The sequence below is a fragment of the Gossypium raimondii genome, chromosome 7 (genome assembly GCF_025698545.1).
Source record: "Gossypium raimondii isolate GPD5lz chromosome 7, ASM2569854v1, whole genome shotgun sequence".
Lineage (NCBI taxonomy): Eukaryota > Viridiplantae > Streptophyta > Magnoliopsida > Malvales > Malvaceae > Gossypium > Gossypium raimondii.
Window position 1 is genome coordinate 45673189 of NC_068571.1, and position 18930 is coordinate 45692118.

The 18930-nt window shown below is 33.8% G+C and overlaps 3 protein-coding genes across 4 annotated transcripts; all 3 read left to right on the forward strand.

The window, feature by feature from the left end:
- Positions 1 to 445: 445 nt before the first annotated feature.
- LOC105803553 (COBRA-like protein 4) lies at positions 446 to 3325 on the forward strand. Its single transcript, XM_012635798.2, has 5 exons — positions 446 to 672; positions 1338 to 1800; positions 1911 to 2058; positions 2614 to 2888; positions 2956 to 3325. The coding sequence occupies exons 1-5, from the start codon at positions 499 to 501 to the stop codon at positions 3288 to 3290; spliced, it is 1395 nt and encodes a 464-aa protein (XP_012491252.2). The 5' UTR covers positions 446 to 498; the 3' UTR covers positions 3291 to 3325.
- A 2203-nt stretch (positions 3326 to 5528) lies between these two features.
- LOC105788053 (cleavage stimulation factor subunit 50) lies at positions 5529 to 10606 on the forward strand. 2 transcript variants are annotated; one of them, XM_012614737.2, is made up of 14 exons: positions 5529 to 5765; positions 5861 to 5944; positions 6047 to 6168; positions 7335 to 7407; positions 7485 to 7568; positions 7646 to 7732; positions 8360 to 8430; positions 8616 to 8667; positions 8773 to 8830; positions 9054 to 9154; positions 9257 to 9411; positions 9680 to 9788; positions 9938 to 9994; positions 10077 to 10606. In XM_012614737.2, the coding sequence occupies exons 1-14, from the start codon at positions 5664 to 5666 to the stop codon at positions 10230 to 10232; spliced, it is 1311 nt and encodes a 436-aa protein (XP_012470191.1). In that variant the 5' UTR covers positions 5529 to 5663; the 3' UTR covers positions 10233 to 10606. The 2 variants fall into 2 exon arrangements, with proteins under 2 accessions (XP_012470191.1, XP_012470207.1); XM_012614753.2 differs by lacking the exons at positions 5529 to 5765; positions 5861 to 5944 and having other exon boundaries at positions 6168 to 6304.
- A 1521-nt stretch (positions 10607 to 12127) lies between these two features.
- LOC105788052 (ABC transporter B family member 25) lies at positions 12128 to 16814 on the forward strand. The gene is made up of 17 exons (XM_012614736.2): positions 12128 to 12316; positions 12988 to 13056; positions 13146 to 13181; positions 13272 to 13346; positions 13458 to 13582; positions 13710 to 13809; positions 13887 to 14058; positions 14153 to 14271; positions 14667 to 14777; positions 14873 to 15017; positions 15107 to 15239; positions 15364 to 15436; positions 15529 to 15594; positions 15705 to 15812; positions 15904 to 16011; positions 16093 to 16290; positions 16517 to 16814. The coding sequence occupies exons 1-17, from the start codon at positions 12272 to 12274 to the stop codon at positions 16718 to 16720; spliced, it is 1887 nt and encodes a 628-aa protein (XP_012470190.2). The 5' UTR covers positions 12128 to 12271; the 3' UTR covers positions 16721 to 16814.
- The last annotated feature ends 2116 nt before the right edge of the window (positions 16815 to 18930 follow it).

The following is an 18930-nucleotide window of genomic DNA, read 5'->3' on the forward strand; positions in this document are numbered from 1 at the left end:
AAATGTGGATTCTAAATTGAAAAGGAGCCGCCTAAAAAGAATATTATTTAGGAATTGAATTATTGAATATAACATATGGTTTGACTTTTAAAATCTACTTATAGCTTATTTTTTTCTTTGATGCCGCGTTTAAAAATTCGATTAGATTTTATTTATTATATAAATGGTTGAGTTGACATTCAATATATTTTAAAAACATTTTAAGAATTTTCAATTTATTATTATATCTAGTAAATAAGAAATTGTAATAAATATTACATTTCTATAGTTAAATTTTAAAATTTTCAGAACCCTGATTTGAAATTTTATTTTTGATTTTGACATAGCAAACTTGAAAGCATAAATAATTGTGTCTTGTAATATTAAATTTTTTATACTAAATAGTAATTCTAAACAGATCAAGTATCCAACACTAAGATACTAAGATAATGGAGAAAAGGACAGGAGAATCAAAGAAGACAGTAGCCAACAAAATTTGAGAAGCTAACATTTGCATAAATGCATGCTCATCACCGAGCAAAGGCCTCACATTTAAGTATGCATTTTCAAAGATTTATTCTTCTATTTTCTTTCACCATGATGTCTAGTTTGGCAGCTTATGATTTACTGGACCCTAATGGGAGCATCAATATTATTTGGGATATCATGTCTTGGAAACCAGATGGCTATTTGGTGAGTTTCACCTCATTTTTTGCTTTATTTCTTTTTCTCTCACCATTTCTTACTAATAACAATTAGAAATCTGGAACCCTAATAACAAACCCAATGAACAGAACCATTTGTGCTTTAAATTTGGCTGCCTTCTTTTATCATTTCCATGATTCAATATTTACTATAAGCTGATTTTAGTCTAATTGGGTTAACATAATAGCTTTTAAGAGGTCATCAATGATAAGTTTGGGAGTTTTGTTGGAGCAGTTTTAGGTGAAATATATCAAGATATGTCAAAACTTATTCAGAACAATGGTTAAAACTTTTATCTGACAACATGAGTTCAAATCCTATCATTCCCTCTTATTATAGAAGAAAATTTATCTAGAATTTTTTTTTAAATTTTTAATTATCAAACTTTTGTCATATGTATAGGCATAGAGAAAGGATAGGTCGAGCTCACAAACCCAAAATCTCAAACTATGTTCTATAACCCTCAAGATATGTATATGGTCTAGTTAGTAGATTTTTGAAAATAAAATTAGCTTAGGTTTTGGCGTGAGATTGTGCAGGTGAAAATAAAAGTTGAGTGGGAGAGACCGGGCACACAAAAATAAATATGGTACCAGGAAAAACCTCACTAAATACTGATTCAAATTCTACTATACATTTACCTCATTTCTCAGGCAACAGTGAGAATAAGCAACCTACAAATGTATCGACAAATAAGGAGCCCTGGTTGGACCATAGGGTGGACATGGGCTAACAAAGAAGTCATCTGGTCAATGGTGGGAGCTCAAGCCATTGATCGAGGAGACTGTTCCAACTTCAAAACCAACATTCCCCACAGTTGCGAAACCAGTCCAGCAATCGTAGATTTGCTCCCAGGAAGTGTCCCTCAAAACCAGCAGCTTCCCAACTGTTGCAAGGGTGGCGTGCTCGGTTCTTGGGGACAACGAGACAAGGCAGCGACGGTGTCGTGGTTTCAAGTTAGTGTAGGGCATTCAGGTACGTCGAGGAAAACGGTGAAAGTGCCAAAGGGTTTTTATTTGCTTGGTCCGGGAGCTGGATATGCATGCAGTTCAGCCGTTGTTGTCCCACCGTCTGTTTTCTTATCAGCTGATGGGCGGCGAAAAACTCGAGCAATGAGTGAGTTGGGTTTTACTCTTAGTCATGTGTGTGCTGTTTATGCTTTAAAATTCCATGCTGCGATAGTGTTGTCATTCTCTTCTAACGTATTTTCCAATCAATATTTGCAGTGACATGGACAGTTACATGTACATATTCACCGACGCTTGCTTCCAAGAATCCCAATTGTTGTGTCTCATTATCTTCATTTTATAACCCTATGATCACACCATGTTCAACCTGTGCTTGTGGTCGCAAAGATAAACATAATTGCACTAAGTAAGTATAATTTCAACCAGCTATGTTAATCAAAGGTAAAAAGAAATCTCTCCAATACCTTTCAGTTATTAAGGACAAGTAGGAGACGTTAATATTTTCTATCAATCATATGTAATTTTGATAGCTAAAGTAACAAATTTAGCTCTAAAAGTTTAGACATTTTGTCAACGTGGTCCCGGTTTAACAAATTTAGCATGCAATATTTGTGTAAATGTGTAAATATTGAGGCTAAATTTGTTGAATTATTTAGAAACAAGACCAAATTGGTAAAACATGTAAACATTAAGAGCTAAATTTGTTGTTATACTAATCAAAATTATGTACAGTTGACAAAAGACATTAACACCTTGATTAATTGTCCTTAGTTGCTCACTTTCAAAATTGATAATGATTAAATTGCTCTAATTTTTTTGAGAGGGACTAATTTGCTCAATTTAAAAATTGAAAAGATGCGCAGAGATTTTTCACTGTTCATCAGCATGTTTCAACCTAGACAATTTGATACTTTAATTTAAACTATAAAAGTAGTTAATAATTAAAAGAAAGCATTTGCAGGAGAGATTCTGAAATATCAACTCTTTTGAAACCAAACTTGGTGATGGATGGCGAAACTCAGCTGCTGCAATGCACGCAACACATGTGCCCAATTCAAGTGCATTGGCATTTTAAGGTGAATTACAAGAAGCATTGGCGAGTGAAGATCAGCATCACCAACTTCAATTACTGGTTGAATTACTCGCATTGGAATCTTGTTGTTCAACATCCAAATCTCAACAATGTCACTCTTGTTTACAACTTCACTTACAAGCTACTCCCTTACCATTCCACGAGTAAGTTCATTTAATCACAGTATCGGATATAGATATATGCTTCACGCAAAAATATGTTGGCTTGCAGGTGATACCGGTGTGTTTTATGGTGTGAAAGAAGGCAATGAACTACTGATGGAAGCTGAAAATGTTCAATCAGAGATGATTTTTGGGAAAGATGAAAAGGAATTTACACTGGATCAAGGATGGGTTTTTCCTCGAAAAGTTTATTTCAATGGCGATGAATGCCTTATGCCTCCTCCTAATTCTTACCCATTTTTGCCCAAATCTCCCAATCCAATTCATCCTTTATTGTTTGCTGCTGCTTTGCTTTTGGTCTTGCTAGCCTTTTGTTCTTTTTGGTGTAATTCGAAAATTGAATCCCAGAAAACCCAAAGAAAAGGGCCCCAGCTGCTAAGATGAAGAACCCTATATATAAAAACTTTGTTTTTTTTTTCTTTTTCGGTAAGCCTCATAAATTTTATTCATAATCACAAAAAGATTGATGCAATGCAAAAAACCACACTGTTATCCGTACATAAAGTAAAAACTACAGCCGAACATAAATAACAAAACAGAGGCTATGAACTCATTGATTGCCAAGAACCTCTGCCATAATCCCATCATAACGATTCCTTTCGATCGGTGTTGATAGCTCAAATAAAGACTTAAAATCTCAAACGACTCTACAGGATAGGGGTAGCAGTGCCTTAGAGCATACGTATCGGTAGCCAAGAGATAGATGTCAATACCTTGTTCCTAAACAAAAACTTTGTTTCACTACAGACCTCAGTGGATAACGGTACCCATTGAATACGAATCGGTATTTAAGTTGTGATATCGATACCACAAACCGAAGTATTAATACAAGATTCGTCCAAAACTTTATTTGGTCACTGATTTGCATAAATACCTAACTATAAGAACAATAAATTCTAATCTAATTACTTATAACTCATTCCAAACATATCTAAATCATTTGTAAAGTATTCCAAACAAAATTTGTGTCATTAATGCACTTATTCAAGTCCACTATATATATATATATGGTTTAGACACGCTTACTTTATCAATATACTCACATTGTTATAGCATCTCGAAGCATACAACTACATTTATACACTTGATAGCATTTTAAATTCATTATATCTATCCATACTTATAATTTAACCAAGTTCAAATGTTATTAGTTAACTCATTAACCATGCTTAACTTACTAACCAAGATTTCAAACCTTTACATTAGCTTATCAATTCTTATGAAACCTAGTATATCCTAAACCACACAATTACCACATTTATAAGGTTAGATGGTCTTCAAAACAGCACTTGAGTTCTCTAACTCAAATTTGGGAGAAAATGAAAATGAAAATTTTATTTTATATATTTTAAATTTTTTGAAAATAACTATTTTATATAAAATAAATCTCTCTTCATCCACTAAAACTCCAAAAAGAAAACTTAACCCTTCTATTTTCTTTCGATGCTTATTACTTCCTCTCAAATTTCTCTTACTCTCTCATCCTCTCTCTAGAATTTTTACAAGATAAATGATCAATCTTTTAATACTTTCAAGTGGTTCTCTCTAATTTGATAACTATTCTTCTTTTCTTTTTAAGTTTTATTGCTTAGTCTCTATAATATTAGGATTGTGGCTTTTCTTGAGATAATTTTGGGATATTAATTTTATATGAGATTACTAATGTCTTGATTAATACAAATCTTTTAAGAAATTAGGATTGAGTTGTATTCTTATTACTAGTGCGATTGTTTTGAATCTTGTGTTAGTAAATGTTTTAATAACAAGGAAACAATACAAAAAGGAGTGGGCAGGTATAAACCACTTTGAAAAAGGGTGAAAGAGTAAATTTGAATTGAATTACTTTTATAAATATTTTTATTTTTAAAATATTGAGCCCACAATTTAAATTCCTTTGGAAAGACCCACACTTCTCTTCATTTCACTCAACCACCTTTTTCTTGCCTCCATTAGCGCTAGCTCCTCCTTACTCAACAGCTTTCTCTTCAAAAAACACAAGAAAATACACTTACCAATCAATACTCTCAATAAGGCTATATCATCAAAACTTGAAAGTAAATGCAACTTCGCCCTGGCGATTCTCACCTTCCACTAGAGGCGAGCAATTAATTCCACTAAAAATGTTGAGAGTTCTAATGTTTTCTGGAAAAAGAAGAAAATGAGGAGTTAAATTTTTTTTTTTGTATAATGTTAGAAAAATAATGTATAAAAAAAATAGATTAACTTGTTGTTTTATTTAAAATACAATGTATTTTTATATATTTTAAAAATAATTATGCATTATATATATATTAGAATTAGGAGATAATATGTAATGTTTAATGTTATTTTCCTTAAAATATGACTAAATTGATATAATATGTAAAAGTTGGAGGATAAATTCATTATTATACCAACGATTCTGGAAAAGGACTAAAAGAAATAAATCCAATTAGGTGAATGACCATTTTAAAACACCAAAAATAAATTATACACTGACGTATTTTACCCTTTTATACTTTACCTAATGAAAATAAACTATAGGAACACAAACTCTTATAAATGGGCTATGGCTAACAATAGTCCAATACTATTGGGCTGCCAAACCACAGGACTCGTGAATATAAGCTAAATAGAGTATAGCAATGGCGGCCTTCAACGCTCACTTCACACTCTGCTCCTCGCTCATCTGTTTCAAAATAGTTGAAAACAAAATCCCTTTCTGATCCTGTCAACGTTAATAGAGCAAAGAGTTAGGGTTAACAAAGGGTTTTAATAATGGAAGGCAATAATTTGGAGAAAACACTCCAAGAAGGGAACCTTTTCAGGCAACTCAATTGCCTTATCGTTGCTCATCTTCGCCATCACAATCTCACCCAAGTAAGTATATAACTTCTTCAAGTTCTGCGTACTTTTGGGTTCCTTTTTTCAATTCTCAAATTTATCGAACCTTTTTTCCTTTATTATTTTTTAAGGCTGCAAGAGCAGTGGCTTCAGCAACAATGACGCCTTTAGACGTTGAAGCCCCTCCTAATAAGCTTCTTGAGCTTGTTGCCAAGGTGGGTTCTTTTTCTTTTTGTTTGGTTTGGTTTGAAGGAAAGACAAGAAATAAAAAGCATACAAAAAATCAATTCTTTTTTTTAGTTCTAAAGTGATAACAGGGTATTGCAGTGGAGAAAGATGAGACATTACGAGGGGTTCTTTCTTCTACATTATTTGATTTAGGGACTGCTTTGGGTTATGGCTTGAATCCGGATCCTCGGGTTTCTTCTGTTGATTTCAGGCAATACCCTTTGGCTAAATTCCCTTGCTTTTTTCCTTGGAATTAGTTTTCTATGATTTTTCTCTTTTTTTTTTGGCACAAAGGAGTGGATTTATCGTTTGTTACTTGGACTGAGTGTGAGTGTTCATATGATTAGGTAAGCAACGAAGTTATATTGGTGTTCACGAGCTACTCTGAGTTTAACTTGAACAAAAGTTATTGATAGAGTCGGATTTAGTAATACCCGGCGCAAAGAGCTCGAATGCTTTATAGAGCTTTTCATTTTTAATATATATGTTTAAATATTTTATATTATTAAATTACATTATGACACATACGAGTTTAATCAAGCTCAAGTTCAAGCTTGAGTACGAAAATTAATAAACAAATCAAGGTCGAGCTTGAGCATAAAAGTAGATGTTATCAAGCTCCTAATTTCGAGTCAAGCTTGAGCTCGAGCTTGCCAGTATTTGAGCTTGGCTAGGCGCAGTTACACCCCTACTTGCCACCAAGCTTCCGTAAGAGGAGCCCATAAAGGTTGGGATGGTCTTTTGGATATGGTCTTCCCGATGAGGATAGGCCAGGAGAAAGAGCATACCTAAGATGGCGGTTGTGGAATATGGACAAAGATAGGTTTTAAAAAGAACATATTTAGCCTGGCTCATGAAGGATTGGGCTGGGGAAGATGATGTAGTGATGCTAGATGAACAATCTATTTTAACAATTTCTTTTTTTGCTGTAAGTCGGATGGCGGGCCCTTGCCACCAAGCTTCCATAAAAGGAGTTCGGAAAGGTCGGCACGGAGATACGGCTTTGACTATAACAAATCCGGGTATTTGGAGTTACGAAGGTGTGGCCGGAGCACATATTGTGTTTTCTGGCTTAGATTTCCCTTTTGGTTCTGGTCTTGCCGAGGAGGGTAGGCCGGACGGAAGAGCATGCCTGGGAAGACGGTGGCGGAATACGGAATAGACAAAGATAGGTTTTTAAAGAACATATTTGGTCTGGCTTATGGAGGATTGGGCTAGGAAAAATGATGTAGTGATGCTAGATGACAATCTTTTTTTAGCAATTTCTTTTGAAATCGTGATATTAATATGTCGTTTAAGAATTTGAGCATTTCTAAGTTTGAAATTCCTTCATATTAATTGACATAAACTCATGATGAATGTCTATTGTGAAATCAGTGCTGTGCAAGATACAAAAGGCTCATCAAAGAGCTTTCCAAAGCACGAGACAAGGCATCTTTCTGAACACAAGGTTGGTTACCATAGGTCTGCAATATTCGTAAAAAAATAGAATAATCGAACTGATCTAACAGTTCAAATCTTCTTTAGAATATTGCTAGGTGTGCAAGGTTTAGTCCTGATGGGAAGTTTGTTGCTACTGGAAGTGCCGACACATCAATAAAACTTTTTGAAGTAATGGTTCTTGTATTAGTACATTTCATTTTTCCTCACTGTAGACTGTATCTAACTTGGTATTTAAATTGGCACAGATATCGAAAATAAAGCAAATGATGCTGCCAGATTCAAAAGAAGGTCCTGTGCGACCTGTTATAAGGACATTTTACGACCATGTGCAGGTATTGTTGAATTGTTTTTCAAGAAGTATGCTTAAGGTCAATGGAAACTATTCCCATAATTATGAACATTTATTTTTATTATGTTTAATTTAGTTCTGACCCCTAATTTTTGTGCATTATATTTCCTCCTTTCTTTCATTTCAATCTTTTTTCTGCTTGACTTCTCCATAATTTTTCTGGGGGTTTTTTTTTTTTCAATTTATTTATTTTGGTCTTTTTCAATCGAAATGGTCTCAAAAATCAAAACCCATTGATCTGCAACTAACATTGGCTAGTGTCTAAAATATATCAACGGTATTTGCATGATTGTTTATTTTGGGATCAAGGAAGACATTAAGGAACTGATACTTTTAGTTTCATTTCCTTTTTTATATATTATTAGTACATTTTTCTAATAATTTGTGTCTGAAATGAGAACCTCTTGATTTTCTTATAATTTGCCGTTCAAATATCTGATGAGGGTTTAAAAGTAAAAGGATCATCTTCTTTGTATTAGATGTGAATGTGAACAATTACTTCATATTTTAATATTTTGTGTATATTATCTTTCCCGTTAACTCTAAAAACCTATTAAAGATGCTTGACGTTTTCTTTAGCATGGTCTAATTCTTTTTTGCTCAAATGCAGCCCATAAACGATTTGGATTTTCATCCTCAGAGTACCGTGCTCATATCTGGGGCAAAAGATAACACAATAAAGTACAACTTTTATTCCAAACCTAATCAGTCTCGGGATTTCTCTTAGTTTATTTTTTTCTTATTTTGTCTTGTGTTTCATTCCTCAGTTCATCAGTTTTTACTTATAGATATGGGGAAAATCGATGTTTCGTTTTTGGAGTTGAGCTAACTGACATTTTTACGTTATGCTTAAAATGTGTTCACAGATTCTTTGATTTTTCCAAAGCTACTGCAAAGAGAGCCTTCAGAGTTATCCAGGTTTTTCTTGGATATTTTTACACTGTTTCAATCATGGTTTCTGATCTAAGCTGATTTTAATGTAATTATGACATCATAGTAAATTTTGTACGAATGATGACTTAGGATACTCACAACGTACGGTCTGTATCTTTCCATCCATCTGGTGATTTCCTTCTAGCAGGTAAACTATTTGAATCATATTTCTCATGTTTTGATACTTTTGCATGCCTGTTTTGTCATGCAGCATTGTTATACTTGAAGCTTAGATGAATATTCTAGTTGAAGACTAGGATACATTGAAACTTAGAAATGATTTGTTCTAATGAAACTACTCTAGTTGAATATTTGAGTTTGGTATTTTACTATAATTTGACTGCTTACAAGTTTCAGACAAAAACTAACAGGAACTGATCATTCAATAGCACATTTATACGATGTTAATACCTTCCAATGTTATCTATCTGCAAATACCCCTGAGATTGGTGTTAATGGAGCCATAAACCAGGTATAAAATATCACCATCTTCAAAACATAAGGATCTTTCTTCCATTTGTTAAAAGATAAATCAAGACAATTTAGTCCGTAACTCAATCTGTTTCATGCACAGGTAAGATATTCTTCTACTGGCGGCATGTATGTTACTGCTTCTAAAGATGGTGCTATTCGGTTGTGGGATGGAGTAAGTGCCAGTTGTGTGCGAGCCATTGCTGATGCTCATGGAACAGCAGAGGCCACTAGTGCATGTTTTACAAAGGATCAAAGGTGCGGATGTTTTACTCAGTGGGATGTGCTTCAATTTATAAACGAAATAGGCTACAAATTATAGAATATAAGAGGAGAAAATGTAATACGGTGCTATGTTAATCAGATATGCGTTGTATTCCAAGTTTTCTCCATGTATTTGGAGGGTGATTATATTCTCGTACCCATTTCAGGATATATGTGATGTGCTTCATATACTTTACATGATTTATATGCATTAGTATCTTGGTATGTTTTAAGAAACTTGAGCATGGTATCGATTTTCTAGGTTTGTTCTTTCCTGCGGAAAGGATTCAGCAGTGAAGCTTTGGGAGATTGGCACTGGAAGATTGGTAAAGCAATATCTTGGAGCTACTCGCATGCAATTCCGGTGCCAGGTATGTGATGGTGGTTTTCTATTTAGTCTAAAACAGAGTTATCACTGGATTTGTAAATTTCTAGTTGAAACAATGCTCGCTATCTACTGGATGCATCCGTGTTTTCAAGTAGATCATAACTACTAAATACTTCGATATGGTGTCTGCAGGCTGTTTTTAATGATACTGAAGAGTTTGTGCTATCCATAGATGAACCTAGCAATGAGGTTTGTCGGATTCCCCAAGTGTAGTGGCAATGATATAATCTTTATACTTTCGGCCTCTGCTAACTACTCTGTGTTACGACAGATTGTTATTTGGGATGCTTTAACGGCTGACAAAGTGGCAAAGTGGCCTTCCAACCATATCGGTGCGCCTCGTTGGATCGAGCACTCACCAACTGAGGCCGCCTTCATTTCCTGTGGGACCGACAGATCTGTCCGGTTCTGGAAGGAAAATCTCTGAGCACACGGAATAATCTTGGAACTTAATTGACCCGACTTGGTAAAAGCTATGTGAATTATGAGCGCCTCTGGTTCCGCGTCTGGCTTGAAACTCATCTGCAGATTTGGAGTTTATATCGAGGCACATCGTTGGAGTGACTGTACAAATCGTGAATCATTGCCGAGCCCCCGTATTTCTGTAGTCTTTTCTTCACCTAATGGAGAGAAACACACGCACAAAAATTGCACTTTGTTTAATTTCCATTTGGTTGAAGTTATTAATGTTTGATTAGTCTTTTAGTTATTTTGGTTTGTGTAGAAGGAAATAAGTGAAATGAAATGTAACATATTTACAGTTTGATTAATTTCATATGCTTAAGATTAGGGTTTCGTGGACCTGCCTGCCCATATATGTATTAAAAAGAAACACATACAACTCGAGGAAAAATATGACGTCAAGTATATTAAAATTTATGTTATACGTAGTATTAGACTTGAATCTCTTCCAAAACCTAGAAAGCAAAAGGAAATCAAAGAGGAGGGCTGTTTTAGGCAGTTGTTGAAACCGAATTGGAATGACCGGTTGAATTAAGATTCTCAAATAATGGTGGTTTTGAATCAGTTGAACGGTGGAATTGGGTTTTCTTTAAAATGTATATTTTTTGTATTTTTAATAATTTCTAATTGAATCAATTGGATTGGTCAAATCAATAACTTAATTGATTCAACCACTAGTCCGATTTACAAGTCATTTTGGTGAACATGGTGCATCATTATTCATTAGGTATCAAAACAAGTGTAGTTTGCTTCAATTGGTGCACTGTTTTAGCAATAAATTAATGCAATCAACTTTGTTTTCCACACCAGTTAGAGTTTTAGTTCATATTGGTTGCACCAGCTCATTTTGCCCAATTTCAATTGCACCTCGAAACATTATGCATTGGTTGGTGTATGAATAATATTAAAACATATAATTTTTTTTAACTTTTTACCATTATCGTAATGAATAATAAACTTTGAAATTGGTACACACTAATTTCAATAAAAAAAAATACAACCAACGATGCGATACTAACTACCTTAATCAAAACTCTCAAAAAAAGTAATCAACAACGTAATACCGAATATAATACTCTCAGAAGACAAAAAAAAAAAGAGAGTATAAAATAGGATATGATAAAAAATACCAACATGTTAAAATGTATTATTATTATTATTATTTATTATTATTATTAAAATAGCATCACGGATTGAATGGGCCAAAAGAAATTGACATTAAGTTTTCAACCATTGAATGACCTTTATTTTTTGTTAAAATATATTGTTAGTCTCTGATTTTGTACAGGATTTGAGATGTAGTTTTTTATATTTTTAAAATTAAAATTTAATCCTCTTATATCTTCAAATTAAAAATTTTAGTCCTCTGTTAAAATATATCACTTTATTATATTTATTTTCTGTCAATTATATACCATGTTATATGAAAATTTCTTAATCAAAATTTAAAGTTCGATAAATTTTAACAGAAAATATTTACAATTTTAACAATTGAATTAATATTTTTAAATAAAAAATAGACTCAACTTTTAACATTTTAAATATAGAGAGTAACTCTTAAATTTTGTGAAAGTACATGAACTAATAACATATTTTGACATTTATTATTTCCCCTATTTAAAAATTATATCAATAAAAACATAATTTAAACACAAAATATGCGGACAGCAGTAGAGTAGAGAAACGACCAAATTGAAAATTCCCCATTGAGAACAAAAACATTACGTAGGTGATGACGAATTGATGCATGTCTGGGTTCATTCATGTGACTCAAACGAGACTCTCCCCAAGTCAAGACAGGGACTCCGACTCCAATAATTTCTCTCTCTCTCTTTCTTTATAAAATCGAAGGGGTCAATCATGAAATAATGCTCACATTCTGATTTCGTAGTGAACTCTTTCAGCTTCTTCACCCACTTCCATTTCAAATCCCTTTTCTACATTATATATAAATACTGCATTTATCTTTGCTCCCATTCACCTTTCATTCACAGCTTTTCTGGGATGCATTTCGGTAGAAGTGAGAGAGCTCCTCTGTTAGACCGAGGAGTAAGTTCCTTTGTTTATATTGCCTTTCCATATTGTTGGGACTTTTGGGTTTCATGTTTTGAATGTGTTAGTTTCAATATTCACTTTAGTTCTGCTTTTTAATTCTCACTGGTTAATCAAATCTCTTTTTCTATATACTTTGAGGATCAGACCCTCAACTCATGTCCAAATACGTGGTAAAAGTGTAATATGGAGCACTGGATTGCATTTTGAACTTATCACCTCTACTCAAAACATAGTAAATTAGTTCTTTTAAATTAGATCAAAATTAAAGAGTAAATTCTCTTAAAATTTTCATCTTGGTAAAAAATAGTCATTGCACCTTAACATGAGTTACACTTGGCATACTGTATTTAACTATCTGGTTATTCTATAAATCGCACTAGCTTTTAACATCGGAGGCTAGTTTGCTCTTTAATTATGGACTAATTTATTCATTTTTTGGTAAAAGGTAAAATACAATCGGACTCCAAAGAGTTTCGATGGTACTCTTCCCAAATATGTATGGATAGGGGTGTTGAATACATTTGCAGTCATCGATTTGGAGATATAACCTTCCAAACACATAGAAAATGTTGAACATACCCGTATCTGATAATATGCGTATCGACATTCACATCCGAGCCCAGCTAAGTGTTGTATTATCTAACATGAATTATATCCATACATAGGGGAGAAGAAAGGCGAATGGAAACACAGATGATAATTTGACAGACCTTGAGCATGGGGATGCAATACCGGTAAATATCAGTTTTTTGTTTGTTTAATGTCACCTTAGATTCTATATTAACTTAGATGTTAATAAGTGATGATTTCTTGTAATTTTCAGGCTGCAAATGTGAGTTTCACTAGAGTACTCTCACTTGTAAGTGGCTGAACTTCAGCATTTTGTTATTATTTAGAGCCATTAACATGGATTGTTTTTTGGAATTTCTAACCTTGCATCATATGACAGGCAAAGCCTGATGCAGGGAAACTTATAGTAGCAACGATTGCTCTCTTGATTGCATCCACTTCAAGCATACTGATTGTATGTACCTTTTCTATACTACATATCAATTCTCTCGATTTTAAAGACATGGAAAGAGAAATTTAGATAACCAAGCTTATTGTTGGTGATGTGAATGGTTTGTTTCTACAGCCAAAGTTCGGAGGGAGGATAATCGATATTGTATCGGGAGATATTGGAATGCCGGAACAAAAAGTTGAAGCATTAGCTGCAATTAGAAACACCATACTAGACATTTTTCTGATTGTTATAGTCGGGTATGGTTTCTACTTTTATGCTACTATATAACCTATATGTTCGGTTTCGGTAGAAGCAAATCGATATTTTCAATTCAAGAGCATCTTCAGGGTTCATCTTTGCATTACTTCTATTTTCTGATTTCAGTTCAGTTTGCACCGCACTCCGAGCGTGGTTATTTTCTTCAGCTAGTGAAAGGGTCGTCGCTCGACTGAGAAAGAACTTGTTTAGTCATCTTATTAACCAGGTAAAAACATTATTAAACTAGTGTGACAGATATCCATCATATGAACTATTGTTTACAATGGTTGCTGAGTTTTGCAGGAGATAGCCTTCTTCGATATTACTCGAACAGGTGAACTTTTGAGCAGGCTATCGGAAGATACGCAGATCATTAAGAATGCTGCAACTACCAATCTCTCCGAGGCCCTAAGAAACTTGTCGACTACATTCATTGGCCTCGGTTTCATGTTTGCAACATCTTGGAAACTAACATGTAATAGTTCTTTTTCATCCTCAAAGCAGTGTTTTGAAGTTGTATTTATTTAAATTTGACCCTACATAATTATACCTTGTTTTATGTGTTCTAGTGCTGGCTTTGGTTGTTGTTCCTGCAATTTCTATTGCTGTTCGTCAATTCGGTCGCTTTCTTCGCGAACTCTCTCACAAGACTCAAGTGGCAGCTGCAGCAGCTGCTTCGGTTGCTGAGGTTTGTCTGACACAGTTGAACCTTTATAGGAATTGTTTCGTCACATCTATATAATTTCCAGACACAAATTTGAGCACTATTCTATCACTTAGTGAGTTTTTGGTTGCCATAGCATCTTTTCTGCTGTAGTTTGAGGATATACAAGGAACTAGGTTCTCTATCTATGTTACTTGGACTTGAGTTTAAGTGTCGGAAAAGTGTGTGTATCTAACAGGGGGTATGTTCAGTCTTCTTCTCTAAGTCTTTTCATGTATTCCAAGGGTCTTAGGATGTTTATATCCTCCACACCCATGTCAAATTTGGATACTTAAAGCAAAAATGAGGAGTTGAAGCAGCTACTGTTCTATTGCTTCCTTTTGTTGAAAATCAAACACAGTTTTTCAATTGTTGTTTAGGAATCATTTGGAGCAATTCGAACGGTGAGATCTTTTGCACAGGAAGAGTATGAGATATCTCGTTACTCTCAGAAAGTGGACGAGACACTGAATCTTGGACTTAAACAAGCAGTGAGTTCCCTACTGTTATTGATTCCTATCTCTTTTTCTCCTCTTCCCCTGCCCCAGCGAATGTGGCTAATAATCTCATCTTTTGATTGCAACAGAAAGTGGTCGGACTCTTCTTCGGAGGTCTAAATGCTGCATCAACGTTATCAGTTATCGTGGTAGTTATATATGGAGCTAATTTGACAATCACAGGCTTGATGACCCCTGGTGCTCTGACGTCCTTCATTCTTTATAGTCTCACGGGTATGCCCCTTGTTTCCATCTTCAAGTTTGGCATCTTCTGTGCTGGTTTTCTACTTTCATTAATTCATTTCAGTTATTTGCACATGCAGTTGGATCCTCTGTGTCCGGACTCTCAGGGTTATACACTGTTGCAATGAAAGCTGCAGGAGCAAGCAGGCGTGTTTTCCAGCTTCTGGATCGAGTCTCATCGATGCCAAAATCAGGAAATAAGTGTCCATTGGGGTTAGTCTATTCTTTCTCAACATGTTTGTTATATGAATTTGTGATGAAGCCAATGGTGGGTTATCAGCTTCACTCTTGGAAAATATAATGCTAAAAGGGATAAGAGGCATTTTTCTTTTATTAGTGATCAAGATGAAGTACAGTTGGACGATGTCTGGTTTGCCTATCCTTCCCGTCCGAACCATATGGTACTCAAGGTATTCATCATTTCATACTTATCGTAACAATCAATGTCAGGAAATAAACTGTATTCTGATTAGTATTACCTGATGCATTCAATTTTTTTCAGGGAATAACACTTAAACTGCAACCAGGATCAAAAGTTGCTCTTGTTGGCCCTAGTGGTGGAGGAAAAGTAATATCTTTATCCGAAGCTTTTGCACCGTTTATAAACATTTTCAGCATATGTTCGAACACTATTTTGTTGCAGAAGATTTTATCATCTGTTTTACTTTGTCTGCTCAGAGCACGATCGCAAACTTGATCGAAAGATTTTATGATCCAATTAAGGGAAAAATTCTATTGAATGGGGTTCCTTTGCTAGAAATATCACATGAACATCTTCATAGAAAGGTAATTTTGATGTTGCTCGGATCTAAAAGTCAACCCGAAAACATATTAATTTATAGCATTCTTATACATTTTGGGGTCCTTTGATGATCAGATCAGCATAGTAAGCCAGGAACCTGTCCTTTTCAACTGCTCAATAGAGAAAAACATAGCTTACGGATGCGAAGGCCGAGTCAATATTACCGATATTGAAAACGCAGCAGTAAGTTTTTCTGCATCTTCAAGATTATATAGGAACCTCTATACCAGGTTGCATTGACATTTGAATGTTGAGAAATTGCAGAAAATGGCCAATGCACATGAATTCATATCGAAGTTCCCAGACAAGTATCAAACTCATGTCGGAGAGCGCGGAGTACGACTTTCTGGTGGACAGAAGCAGAGGGTAGCGATAGCGAGAGCATTACTGATGGATCCAAAGATTCTCCTACTTGATGAAGCCACAAGTGCTCTAGATGCTGAAAGCGAATACCTCGTGCAGGTGAGAATATCTCATTATCCGAATCCAAATCTTGTTCATTTAAGAAACTGTGTTCTTTAACTTGTTTAGTCTATAATTCTCAGGTTCTCTCCTCGTAGGTATATTGCATAGGCTGCCATGATTCTATAATGAGAATATCGCATTATCTGAATCTGAATCTGAATCTTATCATTTAAGAAACCTTACTTAGACTATAATTTTTGGGTTATCTCTGTATTTTATGTAGGATGCCATGGATTCTCTGATGAAGGGAAGAACAGTTTTAGTGATAGCTCATCGGCTATCAACGGTCCAAAGTGCAGATACTGTGGCAGTTGTTTCTGATGGCCAAATTGTTGAAAGTGGCAACCATGAAGAGCTTCTTAGCAAAGACGGTGTTTACACTGCATTAGTCCGAAGACAATTACAGGCAACTAAAACAAACTTGTAGATTGAATTATATGTATGCAAAAAATTGGCGCATGTTATTCCGATTTAGTCGCAAGTACAATTTATGGATATGTGTCAGATATGTTCATTTTCAATTTTTTCAAGCTTTTTTTAAGTGTTGTTGTAGATGGCTTATAACTTCGTACTCTAATTCTAATACCCTGGACACAAATAATTCAATAGGATAATCGAACTGGAATACTGATGTGATTGTTTGTTATTTATGGTACTTGCAACAAATACTAGCATCAAAGAAAACTAGTTTTCAATTTTTGGAAAATGACTTTTGAAAAATAGATTGATTTTAGGAAAATTAATATATATATATATATATATATGTGTGTGTGTGTGTGTGTTTGGACGATTTTGTGTATTGTTTGATAAAATTTTTAAAATCATTTTGAAAAAAATTTCAATGAAGCAAACAGTCTTAACCTAAGATATTTCTTCTGTCATAATTAATGTAGAAATTGTTGATTAATTTAATCAATAAACATTAGTTTGAAATGTTTTTTATTAATATTTTAAAATTAAATTTAAATAATAATGCATTTATGACATGCTATACCGATATACGATACTAGTAAAAGATGAGATTTAAGTTCACTTAAATAGCTACGTCTCTCAAAATTCACGTGAATTTTGCTTTGAAGGAAAAATAATCAACGGGTCGTCCAACTTTTAGAATTTGTGCACATTAACATATACATTAGTGCACGAGGCCGTTATGATTATTACGTAACATTTATAAATGATTATTTCAGATTTGTATGTGTATATAATGTGCCGCAAAAGCAAAACTTTCGATAAATTCTAGAAGTTTCATGCGGAAGTGGAAAAATAATTAAGTTTACCCATTAATGCACTTCAATCTTATTAGAATGGAGAATATTTATTAGATGAGTTCTTAAATACCTCTTAGAGAATGAGATATTATGTTGGTTAATGAATATTTCACAACAAAGTGAAAGAAAAAGTTTGTTAAATATGTTTCGTTCAATATTAAATTATTCACAATTATCAATATGCACAATATCTAAAACTCCATATAAATTATGGCACAGCAGAAAATCAAACCAAAATCATTTTTAAGATTTAGGATTTGAGAAAACCCGACTCACAAACTCGAAAAATATGTGAAAAAGTTTAATTCATGAAAAAATTATACATATTTGTCGGTTATCCTAAAAGAATTAAGGCTACTCTGAATATTCTATCTACAATCAATCAACATCATAGGAAGCTTTGATGGCAGTGAGAAAATCAATCTTGAAAAGACCTGATTCCTTATAAACTGACAGAAAGTGTTTTGAACATCGAATCTTGAAAATCTTGGATTTTATGCAGAGCATTTGAGGTTGCGAGGCTGGTTTCCCATTAGTTTATATGGGTTATTTTGCCTTTGTAGGGCTTTAAGTAATTTGACCCGACTTAGTTTGATCAACATTGTCTTTAAGTTTAGCCCATTTTACTTCGTAGTTTGAATACATAGATTTGAGCCTGTATTCCTGTAATTTAATAATATTATTTTGCTTTGGAGTAAAATTCCATTATTTAAATAGTTAGTGGTGCTTATAGATCGGATCAGGTTGGACCTAAGTATAATATTAACATATTTTATACTTGTCTAAGTCCAGTCCAACTCAGATGGGCCTTAAATTTTGCCCAAACTCGCTCATATTTGCAAATGGCTAATTCAATCTCATTTTATGACCACTCATATTATTTTTTAATTAAAAAGTATTTATTTTATATATTTAATAATTTTTTATATTTTTTATTTATTGTAACTTTTTATATAGTCATCTTAATATTATTTTAATGTTTACATCAGAGTAGTATTATATATTTAGTATAACTTTATTTTTTAATGTGTTCTAAATAAATTATATATAAAAACAACATAATATAAAGTACTTTAAACTTAAAAATGGGTTTTGTCGGGCTAGGCCCAATCATTGAATGTTCAAATTCAAGTTGGACCCATAATTTAAATGGGCCTATTTTTTAGGTCTAATATTTTGTCCAAACCCTCCTAAATTTCAGACGAATCTCCAGGCTTGAACGAGTAGCCCGACCCATGAACAAATCTAATACTAATTTAACTAGACTCAATTCGAATATGAGTATTAAAACAATTTTAAAACCTCACAACGGTTTAGCACAACTAGACTTGAACATAAGGTCAAACTAGACTATGACTCGAATTTT